At 35.4% G+C, this 15,298-nt stretch overlaps 1 protein-coding gene across 1 annotated transcript; it reads left to right on the top strand.

The window, feature by feature from the left end:
• Nucleotides 1–2,960: 2,960 nt before the first annotated feature.
• Nucleotides 2,961–14,022, top strand: LOC104904682 (protein disulfide isomerase-like 1-6). Its single transcript, XM_010693030.4, has 12 exons — nucleotides 2,961–3,631; nucleotides 3,737–3,866; nucleotides 7,685–7,850; nucleotides 8,083–8,201; nucleotides 11,560–11,640; nucleotides 11,734–11,823; nucleotides 11,951–12,022; nucleotides 12,122–12,190; nucleotides 12,470–12,550; nucleotides 12,999–13,133; nucleotides 13,471–13,524; nucleotides 13,618–14,022. Exons 1-12 carry the CDS (start codon nucleotides 3,123–3,125, stop codon nucleotides 13,711–13,713), a joined length of 1,602 nt encoding a protein of 533 aa, XP_010691332.1. The 5' UTR covers nucleotides 2,961–3,122; the 3' UTR covers nucleotides 13,714–14,022.
• Nucleotides 14,023–15,298: the final 1,276 nt, after the last annotated feature.

The raw sequence follows: 15,298 nt of genomic DNA, 5'->3' as shown, positions 1-15,298 counted from the left end.
ATAGTAAATAAATATAAAACTTAACATGATACTAATAAACATTAAACATGGATAAAATAATATAGCATACTACTTTTACTAAACTAATCTCCATAACTAATAAGTTAATTTAATTTAGTTGGAATAGTCAATGGCACGAGTTGTCTAAACCAAAACCAATTTTCAATCTAGAAGATGAAGTACAGGCGCGACTCCGTACTCCCCAGACCTACGATAGCAAGGGACCTTTAAAATAAAAATAGGACATGATGATCAATCTGGTCCCAAGAAAAGCCATGTGCTACCATGATATACTCCAACTCATACTAGTCCAACACTTGATACGTGCACAAGTCTAAAACCATTGCTATTAACGTTTCACTTTACATGATTAATAATTTATTCACTTGTTATGACTCACAAGTAGGACAAATAATATAATAATCAAAGATACATAAACTTCCATTTTTATCTTAATTAGGATTAGATTTATTTATTTTTTTGAAAGATAAATTTCATTAATTGATGGCCAAACGACATCTACAATAAGTATTAAAGAAAAACAAGACATAATCAGACAAGATCAAATCAAATTCTTCTTCGAATAAACTACAAACCAGATCGAGCAATACAGTGCAACTCCCTTGTATTTGCTGGATCACGCAGCTATTGATGAGGAAGTCTATCATTCTGACATAGTTTGGGGAAGAAAATTCTTGATTTAACCATGTTGACTGCATCCGGATTTCCAATACTTCGATGTTGATGGTCTTGAACTTCAACCAATAGGAACAATTTCTCATACCAATTTTTAAACTTCCACATGGGAAGAGAATAAAATCAAACTCCAAACTCCCATAAAAGGAGAGAAAGAACCCAAAAATTGGATAGAAAACTCTCAAAAAGAGAGAGAATGGAAAATTATTAATAACAAAAATAATGAAAACTAGAAGAAAAAAGAAGAATTGGGGGTTTACCACCATCAAAAGGATGATGGCAGCCCCAAACTAGAAGAAAATAATTAGAGTTTTCTAGAAGAGAGGGGAGAGGAGAAGGCTAGTTTTTTTTTTTTTTAATCTTATGATTAGATAAAGTGATCATCAACTTAGCAATTCAAGATTAATTTCAATATATATTATATTCATAACTTTTATTTATATGTTTAACCAAGTCAACAACCAACCAACCAACCTTTTATAGGTGAATAATCAATTTACTAAGTAAGGCCATCGATCCTCATAAAGTAATTAAATAATCTAAAGGGAACAATAACATGATTCAATCATGATCCAACACCAATATAAATTGAATCCCTCATGTGAATTGATAAATAAAGTTATCAAATCTCATATGCTTGCATCAATCATCCATACAAACATAATATAATCATCATAATCAACATGCTTCATACAACAACATAAAATATACAACTCCAATTGAAAATAAATCATGTATGAACTAAAAATAATTTCCTATACATGATACTACATAAATCCCATCCTTAAGGCATGATACTAATCCAACCAACACATAGGTATGTACATACCTTGTGTAGATAAAACGAGAGACCACTTTCACAAGCTTAAAAATCGCATGCATAAAGAGAATTCTCTGCCTAACAATAATCAACATAACCATAAATCAATACTCTAAAAATTTAGAGCAATATTAATATATTTTAAGCCCTCTTTAAAAGTGTTTAAAAACCTTTCTTATCAATAAAAATTCAATTATTAATACTCCATAGTATAGTATTAGTGTACTACTATACTAGATGTTAAAACCCTTAAAACTCATAATTTGATCATAAAAACTCCATCATAAGCATCCTTACAAAATTTCCAACAACTTATAATATACTAAAATCCTTTTTAAACATACTTAAAATCTTAAAAATACTCAATTTCATAAACTATAATATACTACTATGATTTTCCAACTTATGAAACCCTAAAAATCCATGCTTTGATACTTAAAATCTTAATTTAAATGACTTTTTCACCTAATAGCCCTAACAAGTTTTTATTTACCAAATACCCCAATTTTATTTTCGAATTCATCATATATCTTTTACTTTCTAAAAAATACATTCAATGCCCTTAATGACTAATTGCGGTTAAATTCGTTAGTCATTAATACTAATTAATCATAAAAATCCTAATTAATTAACCTTAGTTAAACCTATAAACCCTAAAACCCTAACTAACCCTAACCCACCCCAGCCCACCAGCCCCCTACCTACCCCCACCAGCCATCCACCCCAGCCTATCTTACTTCAAGATTCTTCTTTTTCTTTTTATCTATTTTAGTTTTATATTTCTTATTCAAGTTTCAATTTTCTTTGGGTCAAAAAAAAGATTTTCCATGAATCAAAACTTTATACGAGCTGCTCATGAGCGACTCGACTCCAAACTTAGCGAGCACGAGCCGAACAACCCTCTACTCGTGATCAACTCGCTCGATTAGCAGCCCTAGAAGGGAAATCCCAATCTACCCTTCCCCTTTTCATGAGATATGAGATCCTTTTTTCATCCCTTCTTGTTTGCCTCATTCCTATTTTATCTTTAAGAGTTAAATTGCTTGATAAATAGTTTTAGTGTAGAAGAAAAAGTACAAAGAGAAATTGCAATCGAAAAGAACAAAGTCATATTTTAGAGATAAAGGTCAGAAAATGTAGATAATAACATATTCTTAATAAGAAAAGAAAAAACAAACTTCAAGCTCGAGGTAATTAAGTCTAGTCTAATCTAAAAATTCATATCCGGACATGTTTTTTTCTCAATATTTCGCTTAGAAAAAATCGAATTTTGAACATAATTTTTAAGCCAAAACAATATCCTACTATTTTCCAGAGTAATTACCCTAAGCCCAACTTTGAATACAAAATCTCGACCCGACACATTAACCCAAAACATGCTATTTCTTCAACGACAAAAGCCCGACTCGACCTATGATCACCTCTAGTTCGAGTCTCCTACTCTCCCAGTCTCCTGTCTCCACTCTCTCCCATTTTCAATTCCGTGATCAACGGAAACCATTTCGTCTCCAATTTCCTTTCTCTTTCACTCCCAAGTCTCAGACAATAACACAAGATCTCACTTCCAAAAATCCCACCTTTCTTCTCTCTCTCCAATTTTTTCACAATGCCCACTAAAACACCTAACTTCAATCTCTTCAAATTCTCTCTCCTCCTCCTTCTTCTGCTCTTAAACCCACTCCACTCTCTCTCCTCCGATGATGATGATCATTCCACCGACGATGACATTTCCGAAATTGAAGAACTTTTAGCAGTTGACGAACAAGAAGAACTTGAAAGACCAACTTCATCTTCATCTTCTGAAGCCAATGTTTTAAGTAGAGCTCAAAGAATTGTAGTAGAATTAAACAATGATAATACCCAGAAACTCATTGATCAAAATCACTTTGTTTTAATTCTGGGTTATACTCCTTGGTGTCCTAGAAGTGCTGAATTAATGCCTCAATTTGCTGAAGCTGCTAACTTGTTGAATGAATTGAATTCTCCTCTTTTAATGGCGAAAATTGATGCTGAGAGATACCCTAAAACGGCGTCGTCTTTGGATATTAAGGGTTATCCTACTCTTCTTCTTTTTACTAATGGGGTTTCTCAGCCTTATACTGGTGGATTTACAGCGTAAGGAGAATTTTCCCTTCTTTTTTATATAAATTGGTTGATTTTGTTTGTTTGATTTGATTGAATTATATGGAAGAATTTTGAAATTTGGGTTTTTATTATTAGGGAGGATATTGTGATTTGGGCGAGGAAGAAGACGGGTGAGCCAGTTGTTAGATTGAATTCAGTTGCTGAAGCTGAGGCATTTGCTAAGAAGTATAGTATCTTTGTTGTTGGGTTGTTTGAGAAATTTGAGGTATTTTATATTTTGTTTGATTTTAATCTATGTTTATATTGGTTTGGATATATGACTATGTTGTCGGAAATGTTTGATTTTGGCGAATTTTGTGTTCTTTATAATGTGATTTTCGATGTTTCGATGCGTTGGTTTTCTTTACCATGTGCTGAGTGTAAATGGGTGACAAAAGTTTATTTACTTCTTTTGATTTGAGATCATGTAATGTAGTGTAAATGTAATTTGATCTGCCGAATTTGTGTTCTTTATAATGTGATTTTCGATGTTTCGATGGGTTGGTTTTCCTTATCATGTGTTGAGTGTAAATGGGTGACAAGAGTTTAGTTACTTCTTTTGATTTGATATTATGTAATGTATTGTAAATGTAATAGACGGCAAATTTGATTGGAGCGTTGATATAGATTGTTAATGGGGTTGGATTATTTCGTATGTATGATTCATTGGTCCATGATCTATTAAGGACTCTGATATTTTACGAGCATGTCCGGCACAATGGGTGTGTGTTGTGGGTAGCAGTGGTTAGTTACTCAAAAATTAAGTTTTTGGTGAAATTAGCATTTGGTTTGAATTGTTTACAAAGTTTTGGAATGTGATTTAAGTTGTGGTGGAATGAGTTTTAAGATATAACAGTAATCGCTCTTAGATTGTTATCTTATGGAAAAAAAAATTCAAATTTGGTAGAGTTTAACCTAGTAAAATTGCAACCTCAAAAGCTATTGCCCGAACCGCTATGTTTTTGCAATGCAAAGCAATGTGATAATCTGTGTTTATGTATTGCTTCCTTTGTCTGGGAATGATAGTTCGACTATCCTGTCCCTCAGGAGCAAGCACGTTAGATATTTCTACTGAAATACACTATAAAGTTTTTTGGGCATCTCTGAAAGTGATTCTTTTTGGAACATCGAACAATAGTATACATGACTAGTATGCCTGGACAAAGGACCAGTATCGCCGTGTCGGCGTGTCGTAGTCGAAATAAACGGTTAAGAACTAAATGATAGAGAAGACTAAGTTAAAGGAGAGGTGGAGGGAGACAGATAGATTTTGGTATGACAAAGTTACCTCCATTGATGCATTGTTTCTACGGTTTTTTGGTGCCCCTGAGCTTTACTAATATTCACCGGGTATGCTCGTGTTTTCAACAATTCACTTGGTTCCTCTGAGGTTTTGAAAAATACATGGCTTGCCCCTGGCTTTAAGTTTTCGTTACAAACTTTATTCACCATTTACCCCTCTGGTTTTGGAGAATTTAGGATTCGACGATTGCCAACATTTCCACTCGTATTCCATTTCTCTCTCCACAACAACAACACCAACACCAACACCAACACCCCTACGGCCCTACCTTCCAGTGCTGCATCACCACTAAAACTGCCACCCTCATCCCACTATATCCACCCTCATCGCAACGATCCGCAACCCCGACGAATGAAACAACAAGAAGCAACCGCAACAACACAGGGAGGGACGACAGAGGAGAGAGAAAAGTAGCGTCAAGCCACGACAGACCAGCAGCAACGGCACAACCACAACTGGATTTCCTTCTCTCACTTTGCCTTGATTTCTCTCTCTTCTATTTTTCGCTGTTGATCCCAACCCCGTTGAAGTGTTTGAATCCAATTCGTTATTTTTATCTTCTCTTTGGTCCATATTAGGTGCATTAATGTCTAAGAAAGGTGTCCCATTTTCCCAGCTTCTGCATTTCTACTTAAATGATCTCTCTGAAACGCACTGGGGTCTTGAGGATTACATTTAAACTTGTGACCTTGTCTCCAATGAATTATTTGGCACTTACTAGAACTACAATGGCAGGGATAGGGGTGTTGTGGCTGCTGGAAGTAATTTCGAAATTTTTAAAATTCATAAACCATTGAGTACAGCGCTAAAAGCGCCATTGAAAAGGAGCAGCAGGTTAGGGATGCTGCGGCTGCTGGGTGGCGGTGCTGGGTTGACGGTGAGGTGGGGTCGGGGCTGGATGGCGGTGCTGGGTTGACGGCTGCTGGGGTCGGGTTGGCGGTGCTGTTGCTGCTGGGGGGCTGCAGGGGTGGGGTGAGGGGAGGTGCTGGGATTTGGGTGGGTAGGACATTAGGGTGGGGTGGGGTCAGGTGGTGGGGTTAGGGGTTACGAAGAGATATAATTTATTAGGGTTTAAAAGTATTAATTAAGTTTAATGAGTTAATTAGGATTAATTAGTATTAGTTAGGTTTGTTAGGGGTTAATTGGGTTGATTTAGCCTTAATGACTAACAGAGTTGACGACTGTTAGTCATTAAGGGTATTCTGATGAATTTCAAAACCTAGGGCACCGGGTGAATTGTTGAAAACACGGGTACCTGGTGAATATTCGTAAACCTCAAGGTACCTGGTGAAAAAACCGTTATTTCTAAGGTTAGAGTATGATTCTTGATTATGTTGTATACTTATCCCTGTGCAATGCTAGAAAAAAATTATTCTGCCTGTTTAGAAGCCCTCCAAAAATCTTTGAAGCAAAACCTGCAAAGAGAAATGCAAGCTTCCTTTTTTAATTGTTATTGGATCCATAGGGATTTGTTTGGAGTTCCGCAACACAAGAGCGATGTAATCAATACAGCCACATCGATGGTAAGGGGTGCAACTTCTCTCATAAAAATTGGGGAGTCAATGAGTGCAACTTATGACAAGTTTTGAAAGTGCCTAGGCTCTTATGTCAGTTTCCTATGTACTATTAGGCTGTAAATAGGATAGTAGTAGATATCCTACATGTGTTAGGGAAGCTTGTGACACGACCTGGTTAAAAAAAGTTTCCATCTTATTTCTCGTAGGTTTAAGATCAGGTGCGTGGGAAACTTACAAATAGGTCCTTACACGCTCATTGTTAACAGTGTTCATGACATGAATAGCTGCATATACATGGATGAACTGGAGGTTGGACTTTGGAGCTACTAATTGTGTGGATGCTGTAGGAATCACCAATTCAAGGGTTTTGTTAATACCGAGACATCAATGGACGATATTCAGTGAGGGTAGTCACCATGCAAAGTTGGTTTGAGATACCATTTGAGTCCTTGAGATTTATTCCAAGGCAAGTTCATGTGTTGGATATTGATGATCATAGTATGGCTGGATATGAAATTTGTTCCTTCTTGTTAAATTACGTGTATCCACTTTTCAGAATAATATATCAGTTTCTCAGCTTGTGGCAGCAACTAATTCTTCTAACACAAAGGAACTCTGAACTTCATTGATGATTCAGAAAACAGACAATATTTCCTTGAGGCCATTGCTTTGACATATTCTGATCATGTTGGATATGCTAGCTGAACTTAAGCTTGAGTGCTGCCATGCTGGACTACTTTGAGAATACAAAATATTTAGATTTTATCTTGTGATTGTTCTGAACTTCTGATTGATAATTTATGGTCATATTGAGCTGCACAATTGATGCTTCTGAATTATAAGTCTGTTTGATTTTGAGCTGGGATAAGAAGGAAGCTGTTAGAACCTGAAGCAAATTAGCCGGAGTACTTTTGGCTAAGCTACTTTATATTAAGGTTCAAAATCCCAAAAAAATGCAATGTTTATAGATCCAAACAGGATTTTATAAATGCTGCATTCATGTTGGTGGTTTTGCAAGGAGTTATATGCATAAAGGCCCTTTTTGTATGCTTTACGAGCTGTGACGAAATTAAGAGGCTGGGAGCAGAGCTGGGTCCTAGTTCTTTTTTCTCAACCTTTTTGTTCTAATATAATATGTACGCCATATATCCTTGTGCAGAAGTTATTTATCCCCTTTATGTATATCCTCCAGCAGCACCTAATCTGTGTGAAATCATTTAACAGGGTCCACAGTATGAAGAATTTGTCAAGGCTGCAATTTTGGACAGTGAAATGCAGTTTGTTGAAACCAATTCTTATGAGGTTGCAAAAACTCTTTTCCCTGATATCAAGTCTACAAGACCTGCTGTTGGTCTTGTCAAGAGTGAACCAGAAAGATACACCAGTTTCGGTAAGGAGTGCTAGCTTTTTGTATATTGACATTTTCACTTAGTATGCCAAATTATATTGGAGATATGTTAGTTTTAGAGAAAATAATAAACATTGTACATCAGTTATGCCACCCTGTTCTACTTTATTTTTTGATCATTTTTCTGGTTATTGGTTACAGAATGTTTGTCCAATACCTTTTTTTTCTTCTATTTATTATTGCTCTGACATAGGTATTTCGTTTGCTTCTGTAGAAGAGCCCCTAGAGAACGAAAAATTATTGCAGTTTTTGCAACATAACAAGTTTCCATTAGTTACAACTCTAACTGAGCTGAATTCTGTGAAAGTCTACTCCAGCGAAATTAAACTTCAGGTTTCTTTTCATTCTTTTTCATATTTGCCATGCTTCTGACATTGCTCATTTACATAACATGTATGTCGATCCTGATTTCGGGAAATGAACTGGCATCTGATGTCCTGAGAGATATAAAATTCATGTATACAGTAATATTGCCAATTCCTTTTTTTAAGTGGTTATAATACTTTTCACATTTCATAATTTCTTTTCCATTTATGTATCATGGTTCTAATTGACATTTGATTTCCTGAGGTATATGAGTCATGTATATGATTACAGTATTATCAGAATCAATGAATTTTTTATACTTTTTACCCCAAAAACACTTGCATTGTTGCTCTTGGCACGGAAATTAAGATCAGTTGTTAACTATGAATAAAACATTCAGAGAGAAATACAAAATGAAATACACCATAAAAGGAAAGACCATATTATTTTGGGATATCCAAATAGGAGAGTAGGAGACCGTGCAAGTTTTATTGGAGTAACAGTTTAATTTTGAGTGTCAAGAAAGTATTTGGAGTGGATTATAATTTCTTGTAAATGTGATAATAAATGTGGAGATGAAGGGAAAAGGAAGATATGATTCTGACTTGTAATTTGATGCAGCAAGCTAGTACTAGCTAGAAAACAAAGCTCTACTGCTTTGTACCAAGAAGTTTTAGTAAAAAAGACTAATACTAAGTAAGATCTGAAACTATTGATAGAGAAATCAAATTTAAAAAAATTACAAGTTAAAAAAAATCCACATGCATATTGAAGGTATCTAAACCTCAATGAAAATTTTGCGTGTGAGTCCAGGGGCAACTACTCTCCACAGCAGTGGCGGATCTTAACTAACTATTTAATACGGGCCGAGTTGGTAAAATAAAAGTTTCAGTGTAAAATTTTAAATGATGAATAAAAACACTACAATAACAACAACAACAACAACAACTAAGTCTTATTCCCAAGGTGATTTGGGGTCGGCTAACATGAACCAGGAATCGTGACCAGAGGAGATGGCATCGTCAAGAGTGATAAAAGTTTTTTTTTTTTTTTTGAAAACAAGGTTTACACCAAAACACTAAATAAAAACACTAATACACCAAAATATAAATATACTATTATTAATGGCTACAAAGAGCTTGTAGCTAATGTAATAAATCAAAATCTCAAAGGTATAATTTTTAAGGAATTGTTTCCATTTATTTGTTTGACCATTATGAAATGTTCAAGAAATTGAGTAATTTTGTAAGAAATTGAATGTATAGTTCATTAGCAACTAAATAAATTACTCCAATAAAAAAACTAAATAAATTACCAAATTGCTTTCTTAAGTCACAAAAAAAGAGATAAACTTATATTTTATGATTGTTAGGAATGAGTTTGAGGAAATAAGAAGTACTATTATAGTTAAATAAAAAAGAAATTTTTCAAAGAAGAAGAATAAAAGATAGTACAATCAATGGAAAAGATTTTTCTAAATTAGGCAAATTGATATAAGCCAAAGATAGAGGGAAAGAAGAAAGAAGTAAAAAAGAACGAAGGAAAAGAAAAAAAAAAGAAAAAAGAGAAGCAATTAAAATGAAGGAAAACAAAAAAGTCCAAATGTGTTGATGCAAGGTTCGGACTTGCAACCTCTAGGACTCAAACTTCCTTGTACACCTTGTTTCACTGTCACTGTGCCACAGTTTGTTTTGTGACATGAACTAAAATTTACATAATTTATCTTATACAGCTATGGGGGGCCAAGCCCCCACCCTCCCCTTCAATAATCCGTCCCTGCTCGACAGGGTCCTTCCGAAGGCCAAAAAGTGTGGACTAAACAATAGTGATTAGAGCCTACTTCCCAAAAGAGAATTCAGTAAAGAATTGCCAACATGTATTAAGGATAAATCTAGCGTGATAATCAGCTCCATCCAAGATTAAGGACAAATCTAGCATGAGAGTCAGATATCAAAAGGCATATAGGGACTACTATTAAGGATAAATTTAGAAAGCATGATTCACACAGTATATTTCAAGGGGATGACTCCACTGGTTTTGTGCCAGAGTTGGATTCATGGTGAAGGTACTACTGTGACGGAGTGCACCATAATTACTCGTGTGGTGGTCTCTACTAAGTTTATTCTTTAAGTGCAACAATTTCAACAATGGAAGCGATGCAATCATATGACCGCCGTTAAAGGTTGGATTTAGTGAATCACTTAACAACTGAATATTTAGGCCAAGTATATCACTATTAGATTGACTTAAGAAGCCTAGCCTGATAGTCAGCTCCATCCAAGATTAGATCCGAACTTGTGATTTATACAATGCTTCAATTCCTTCAACAGTATAATGTGAGAAAAAAAATATAAATAAAATAATCTGTGAATCATTCTAGAACATGCGGGAACATTAATTATGCAAGCATTTGATCTCCTTTGGTATGAATTGGTCCAAGCAAATGAACCACTCGAACTGGATAGATTGCTAATCCCTGAAAGCTAAATTTGGCTTCATTGGCACTCTTTGTTTAGCTTATATGCTCAATTTTTATGTGATTTATTTTTGCCTGGCAGACTTGCATCACAGTATTGCCCTTATGTAATACGGGGAAACTGAGATGCTTCGTCATTTCAGTAAAAGATGAAAGTATGTGCTCCCCACAACTCCCTTCAGAAAAGATTAATGGAACGAGCATCGGGGCAAGGCATGAAAGTTCTGAATGTTAACAGATTTTGAATGTGAATAATGATTGTCGGTTCAGGAAATAATGTAGCTAATGTTGGCCAAAGCTGTTGTCCTGGGGAGATAGGCTTTCAGTAGGTCAAGGCAGAGGGTTGGGAGGGGGGGGGGCGATTTGTGTAAGTTAGATGTATGAAATGTCCTTTAGGATTGAAGCATCAAAGCCAGGGTCATGCTTTACAGTGACTTTGATCAGAAGCTGAAGCTATAAGATGACAAAATGGTGATTGTGGTTTCTGCACAAAGACTCAGACCACTCAATCTATTAATCTGGATATTGAGCAGTGTCATCAAACTGTTTGCAAATTTTATTGCTTACTACAACAGCAGCAGCAACAACAATAATAACACCAAAGCCTTATTTCCCAACTGTTTGCAAAGTTTTATTCCTTACTGAATATGGTAATTTTATGTATTAGTCTCTTTTTTCTGTGGATGCTTTCTTTTATCGTGAGAAAAGTAAGTTTTGGATGCTGGAAATTTCTTACCCCCACTACCCTCAGATGTAATTTGAATATCTTAGTTCTGCTTAACCTCATTAGTTCCAGCCCGTTTCTAAACATTTTAATACGTGTACATTGAACTGTGCTTATCAAATACTATCAACTGTTAAGCTTTATATCAAGCAAGATTCTAATGACGAGTTAAAATGTGTTTGTAGGTTTATGTGTTTACAGAATCTGACAAGTTCAAGTCCCTTCTTCCGATACTTCAAGAAGTTGCCCAAAAATTTAAGTCGAAGGTCCCCTTTCTTTTCTTTTCTTCCATCCACTTATTTTTTCTTTTTTTGAATTTTCCTGAACATGTAAGTTAATTCTCTATCTTTTTGCCGCAGATAATGCTCATATATGTGGACATTACCGAGGAGAATTTGGCTAAACCTTTCTTGACCCTGCTGGGACTAGAAGATTCTCAGCAAACTGTTGTGAGTGTCTTGATGACTTATTGTTAGTTAACTTATTCTGAAGTCAGATTCATAATCTTAATCTTCGGTTTACCTGATACTGAAATGCCGATCTTGGATGTGAATAATTGACCTGTGTCATTGACAGGTTGCTGCTTTTGATAGCAAGATCAGCACAAAGTATATGTTGGAAGCAGAACCAACTCCTACAAATTTAGAAGTAGGTGTTGTCAGCTTGCTACTTCTACTACTAGCTATTCACTCCACAAACTATTTGCTTAACTTACTCTTTGTTTTTCTTGTTATTGCATGATTATAGGAGTTCTGCTCCGGGCTGTTGCATGGGACTGTTCCAATGTTCTTTAAGTCACAGGGTATACCAGATAATGTGAGTTTTCTATACCTATTTTATTTTGAATGTTGTTATTTAGATGTTACTTTTGATATTTAAGCAACAAGGGTGGTAAATCTAGGTTGCAGGAGTTGTGAATTTGCAACTTTTCTGATCTAGAATTGATTTACCATGTTAGATATTATGCAGGGAGGACAATATGTTGTACCATGCTAGATAAATATTTCCTATAAAAAGCCCTAAATAGTCTTAGGAAACAATAGTAATAAGTCTATCAGCTGCTTATTAATAATCGTTGAGATTGAAATATTACAGGAAAACACTACTGTCCAGATTGTCGTGGGGAAGACATTTGATGACCTGGTCCTCAGCAACTCCAAGAATGTTTTTCTTGAGGTTCGAATTCCTGCCCTCTGCACTCCTACGATTTTATGCGAAAAGCTTTCTTTCTGTAAAGCTTTTCTTCTTTGTTTCCCTTTCACTATGTGTTCTGCTTTGTACATTATATGGAATTTTTTAGCTAATTCATGCATTTTATAGCACAAAACAAGATGCTTATAACAAGACCCCAAAACTATAAGGATTTTTTCCTCTTGGATCTGTTTTTGGTCATTGTTACTTCACCAACTTTGAACTGCTTTTGCTAAATTTTTATGAACTTCACTTTTGATTTTACTTTCTCAGGCTGATGCCTCTCTCCTTCCTGGTCTTTTTACTTTTGGGAAATGAAAAATTTTCATATCCATGAATGATTAAATAGTAGATGTATTATTGGAAAAGGTCAACAAGAACTCATTTCTCTTCTTCTTACTACCTTTATTTGTTGCTGTTGTAAAACATCAAGGTCTTTACACCATGGTGCATGACTTGTGATGCTGTGAGCAAGCAAGTAGAAAAATTGGCGAAACATTTCAGAGGGTTGGAAAATCTAAGCTTTGCAAGGATAGATGCTTCCGCAAATGAGCATCCCAAACTTCAGGTTAGTAAGCATGAATCTTGCACGTAGGTGCTTACTACTCTATATGCCTACATAGTAAAGCGAACGTAATTGATTGGTTTATGTATATGTCTGTTAGAGCCATGAAATCAAAACATGGCCATTCCGTTATGTAAAGGCTGTCCTGTCCTAGAACAGATTTTAAACTTGCCATTCGGTGAAATGCTGTTCCGTGAGACCTCTATTAACAGAGATTTATGCTGTAACAAGGCATCTATAACCAATAATTAATAATATGACACGACTCTGTAGCTTTGTACATTATGGAGATCACCGAAATAAATTTGTTGGGTTAATTCTAAGTAATTGTTATTTGCAGGTCACGGACTACCCGACACTACTGTTTTATCCAGCAGCGGATAAATCAAATCCAGTAAACATCACATTCCTCTGTCTTGTAATTTATAGGTCACTGACTAGCCGAACTTGTCATTTATTGACTGAGTTTGCTCTTTCTTCATTCCAGATTACGTTGCCTGCGAAGTCCAGTTTGAAGGATTTGGGAGCATTCATCAAGAAAAATGTTAAAGCTGAAGAACATGCAAATAAAGATGAATTGTAGAATGTAGTATGCAGAATGCCTTCTTTCGTTAAATAGTATACTAGTGTTTACATTGCCAAATATCTTAACTTCAGCGGCAATTACAACACAAAATCACTAGTATAAGAAGAGGCTTAGAAAACTTGTGTAGATTAACTTTATGAAAACAATTTTGTAATAGAAACCACAGTAATTTTAGACTGATTTTTTGAGAGGGAAAAAGATGATGAATCCTGATCCAATGGAAAATGGTCCATCTTTCCTTACATTTGTAAGTGTGAACTACTCGGAAGAATTTATGTGAAGCCCATATCAAGTAAACTTACCAAATTACCCGTGCATGTTTACTAATGTACTGTTCTCTAGCCTCTCCAGATCAATAGCAATGGGTTTGACTCTTTCTTACATGCAAATGAATATCTTGTAAGCTCTGATTCGAACCAGAGCCGGATCAATCTTAATTAGCGTAGCCCAGTTAAGTTTGCGATTTTGGTGTGGGTTCGGAAACAGGATTCTAACCCAAACTATTGACCCGGTTATTGGTCAGGCCATATTTCGGAGTGACCTTGCTCGAAGTATTCATAAACTTGTGCCACATGATCTGGCTTGAACTCTTGTCCTGAGCCGGCATATCCGCATATTTGGTCCATTTTTAAGGCTGTGGCTCAGGCCTCAGGCTGATCATCGCTCATTGTAACCATCATCAGCTCTAGTCGGACCCATTATTGTGTTTGAAGATGGTTGGAGACTTGGTGTGAGGCGTATGCAAACAAGTTGAGTAGCTAAACTTGTGGTCACAAGTATTCTGAAACTTCGTAGTACTAACATGTTATCTTTTGCAGCCACATACATAATTATAAATCTATGATGTTGTTTGTTTATGTAAAGCCAAATGACAATTTTTTTGGCACATTATCCTTGTGACTATAATAGATTTGCAATTTATTGATTTGAACTTGAGTGAAACAATCACGTTAATAACACCCCCTTTTACTATCGTCTTATCACAAATAGAAGTCTTTTTATTACATTTCTTTTTCTTAGTTCCATTATTGATTGTACAAACTAACATAGTGAAAGTGAATATTGTACCAATATTAGTGTTTTTTTCTGTATGTTGTCCAAATCATATGCTTGTTTTATTTGCAATTGCAAGCTCAGCGAAAGAGTCTGCTGCAAAGTGCAATGTGCGTGAGAGTATCAGAATCACACGTTACATATGGACCATTTGTGAAAATATGACCAATTCTCTGACTGCCAGCAACCAGCATCTCTTGGAATAAGTTTGGTGGACTTGGCTATATCTTCTTTATCTCCACCATAGATAGGCTATACAAACTTTATACAACTATAAGCTATCATAAAGAGGTCTCTCTCTATATATTCTTTTTTGAAATAAAATTACATCTAATAGTATTATAACTAGTATCTGGTTCCGAGCGTTGTCCCGGGTTGGTATTGTTTTTCGAACTTGATATGCATTTTTTTCCATTCCCATTAAAATTTAAGGAAAACTCAACATTTAAAAGGTACAAATATAATAATATTTACACCATGTTTAGAAGTTGGTTGAGAGATGGTAATTGTGCCGTGTATAATAGGTCAT

Source organism: Beta vulgaris, chromosome 9 (assembly GCF_026745355.1).
Source record: "Beta vulgaris subsp. vulgaris cultivar EL10 chromosome 9, EL10.2, whole genome shotgun sequence".
NCBI lineage: Eukaryota > Viridiplantae > Streptophyta > Magnoliopsida > Caryophyllales > Amaranthaceae > Beta > Beta vulgaris.
The sequence above is the reverse complement of the archived record's forward strand: the minus strand, read 5'-3'. Positions and strand labels throughout refer to the sequence as shown.

What these genes read in the sequence shown, in the direction of transcription:
- LOC104904682 (XM_010693030.4), top strand. Translation starts at nt 3,123, where the DNA reads ATGCCCACTAAAACACCTAACTTCAATCTCTTCAAATTCTCTCTCCTC. An exon ending in AGAAAGATACACCAGTTTCG is followed by an intron (nt 7,851 to 8,082) that starts GTAAGGAGTGCT and finishes TTGCTTCTGTAG; the next exon opens with AAGAGCCCCTAGAGAACGAA. An exon ending in CCCAAAAATTTAAGTCGAAG is followed by an intron (nt 11,641 to 11,733) that starts GTCCCCTTTCTT and finishes TTTTTGCCGCAG; the next exon opens with ATAATGCTCATATATGTGGA.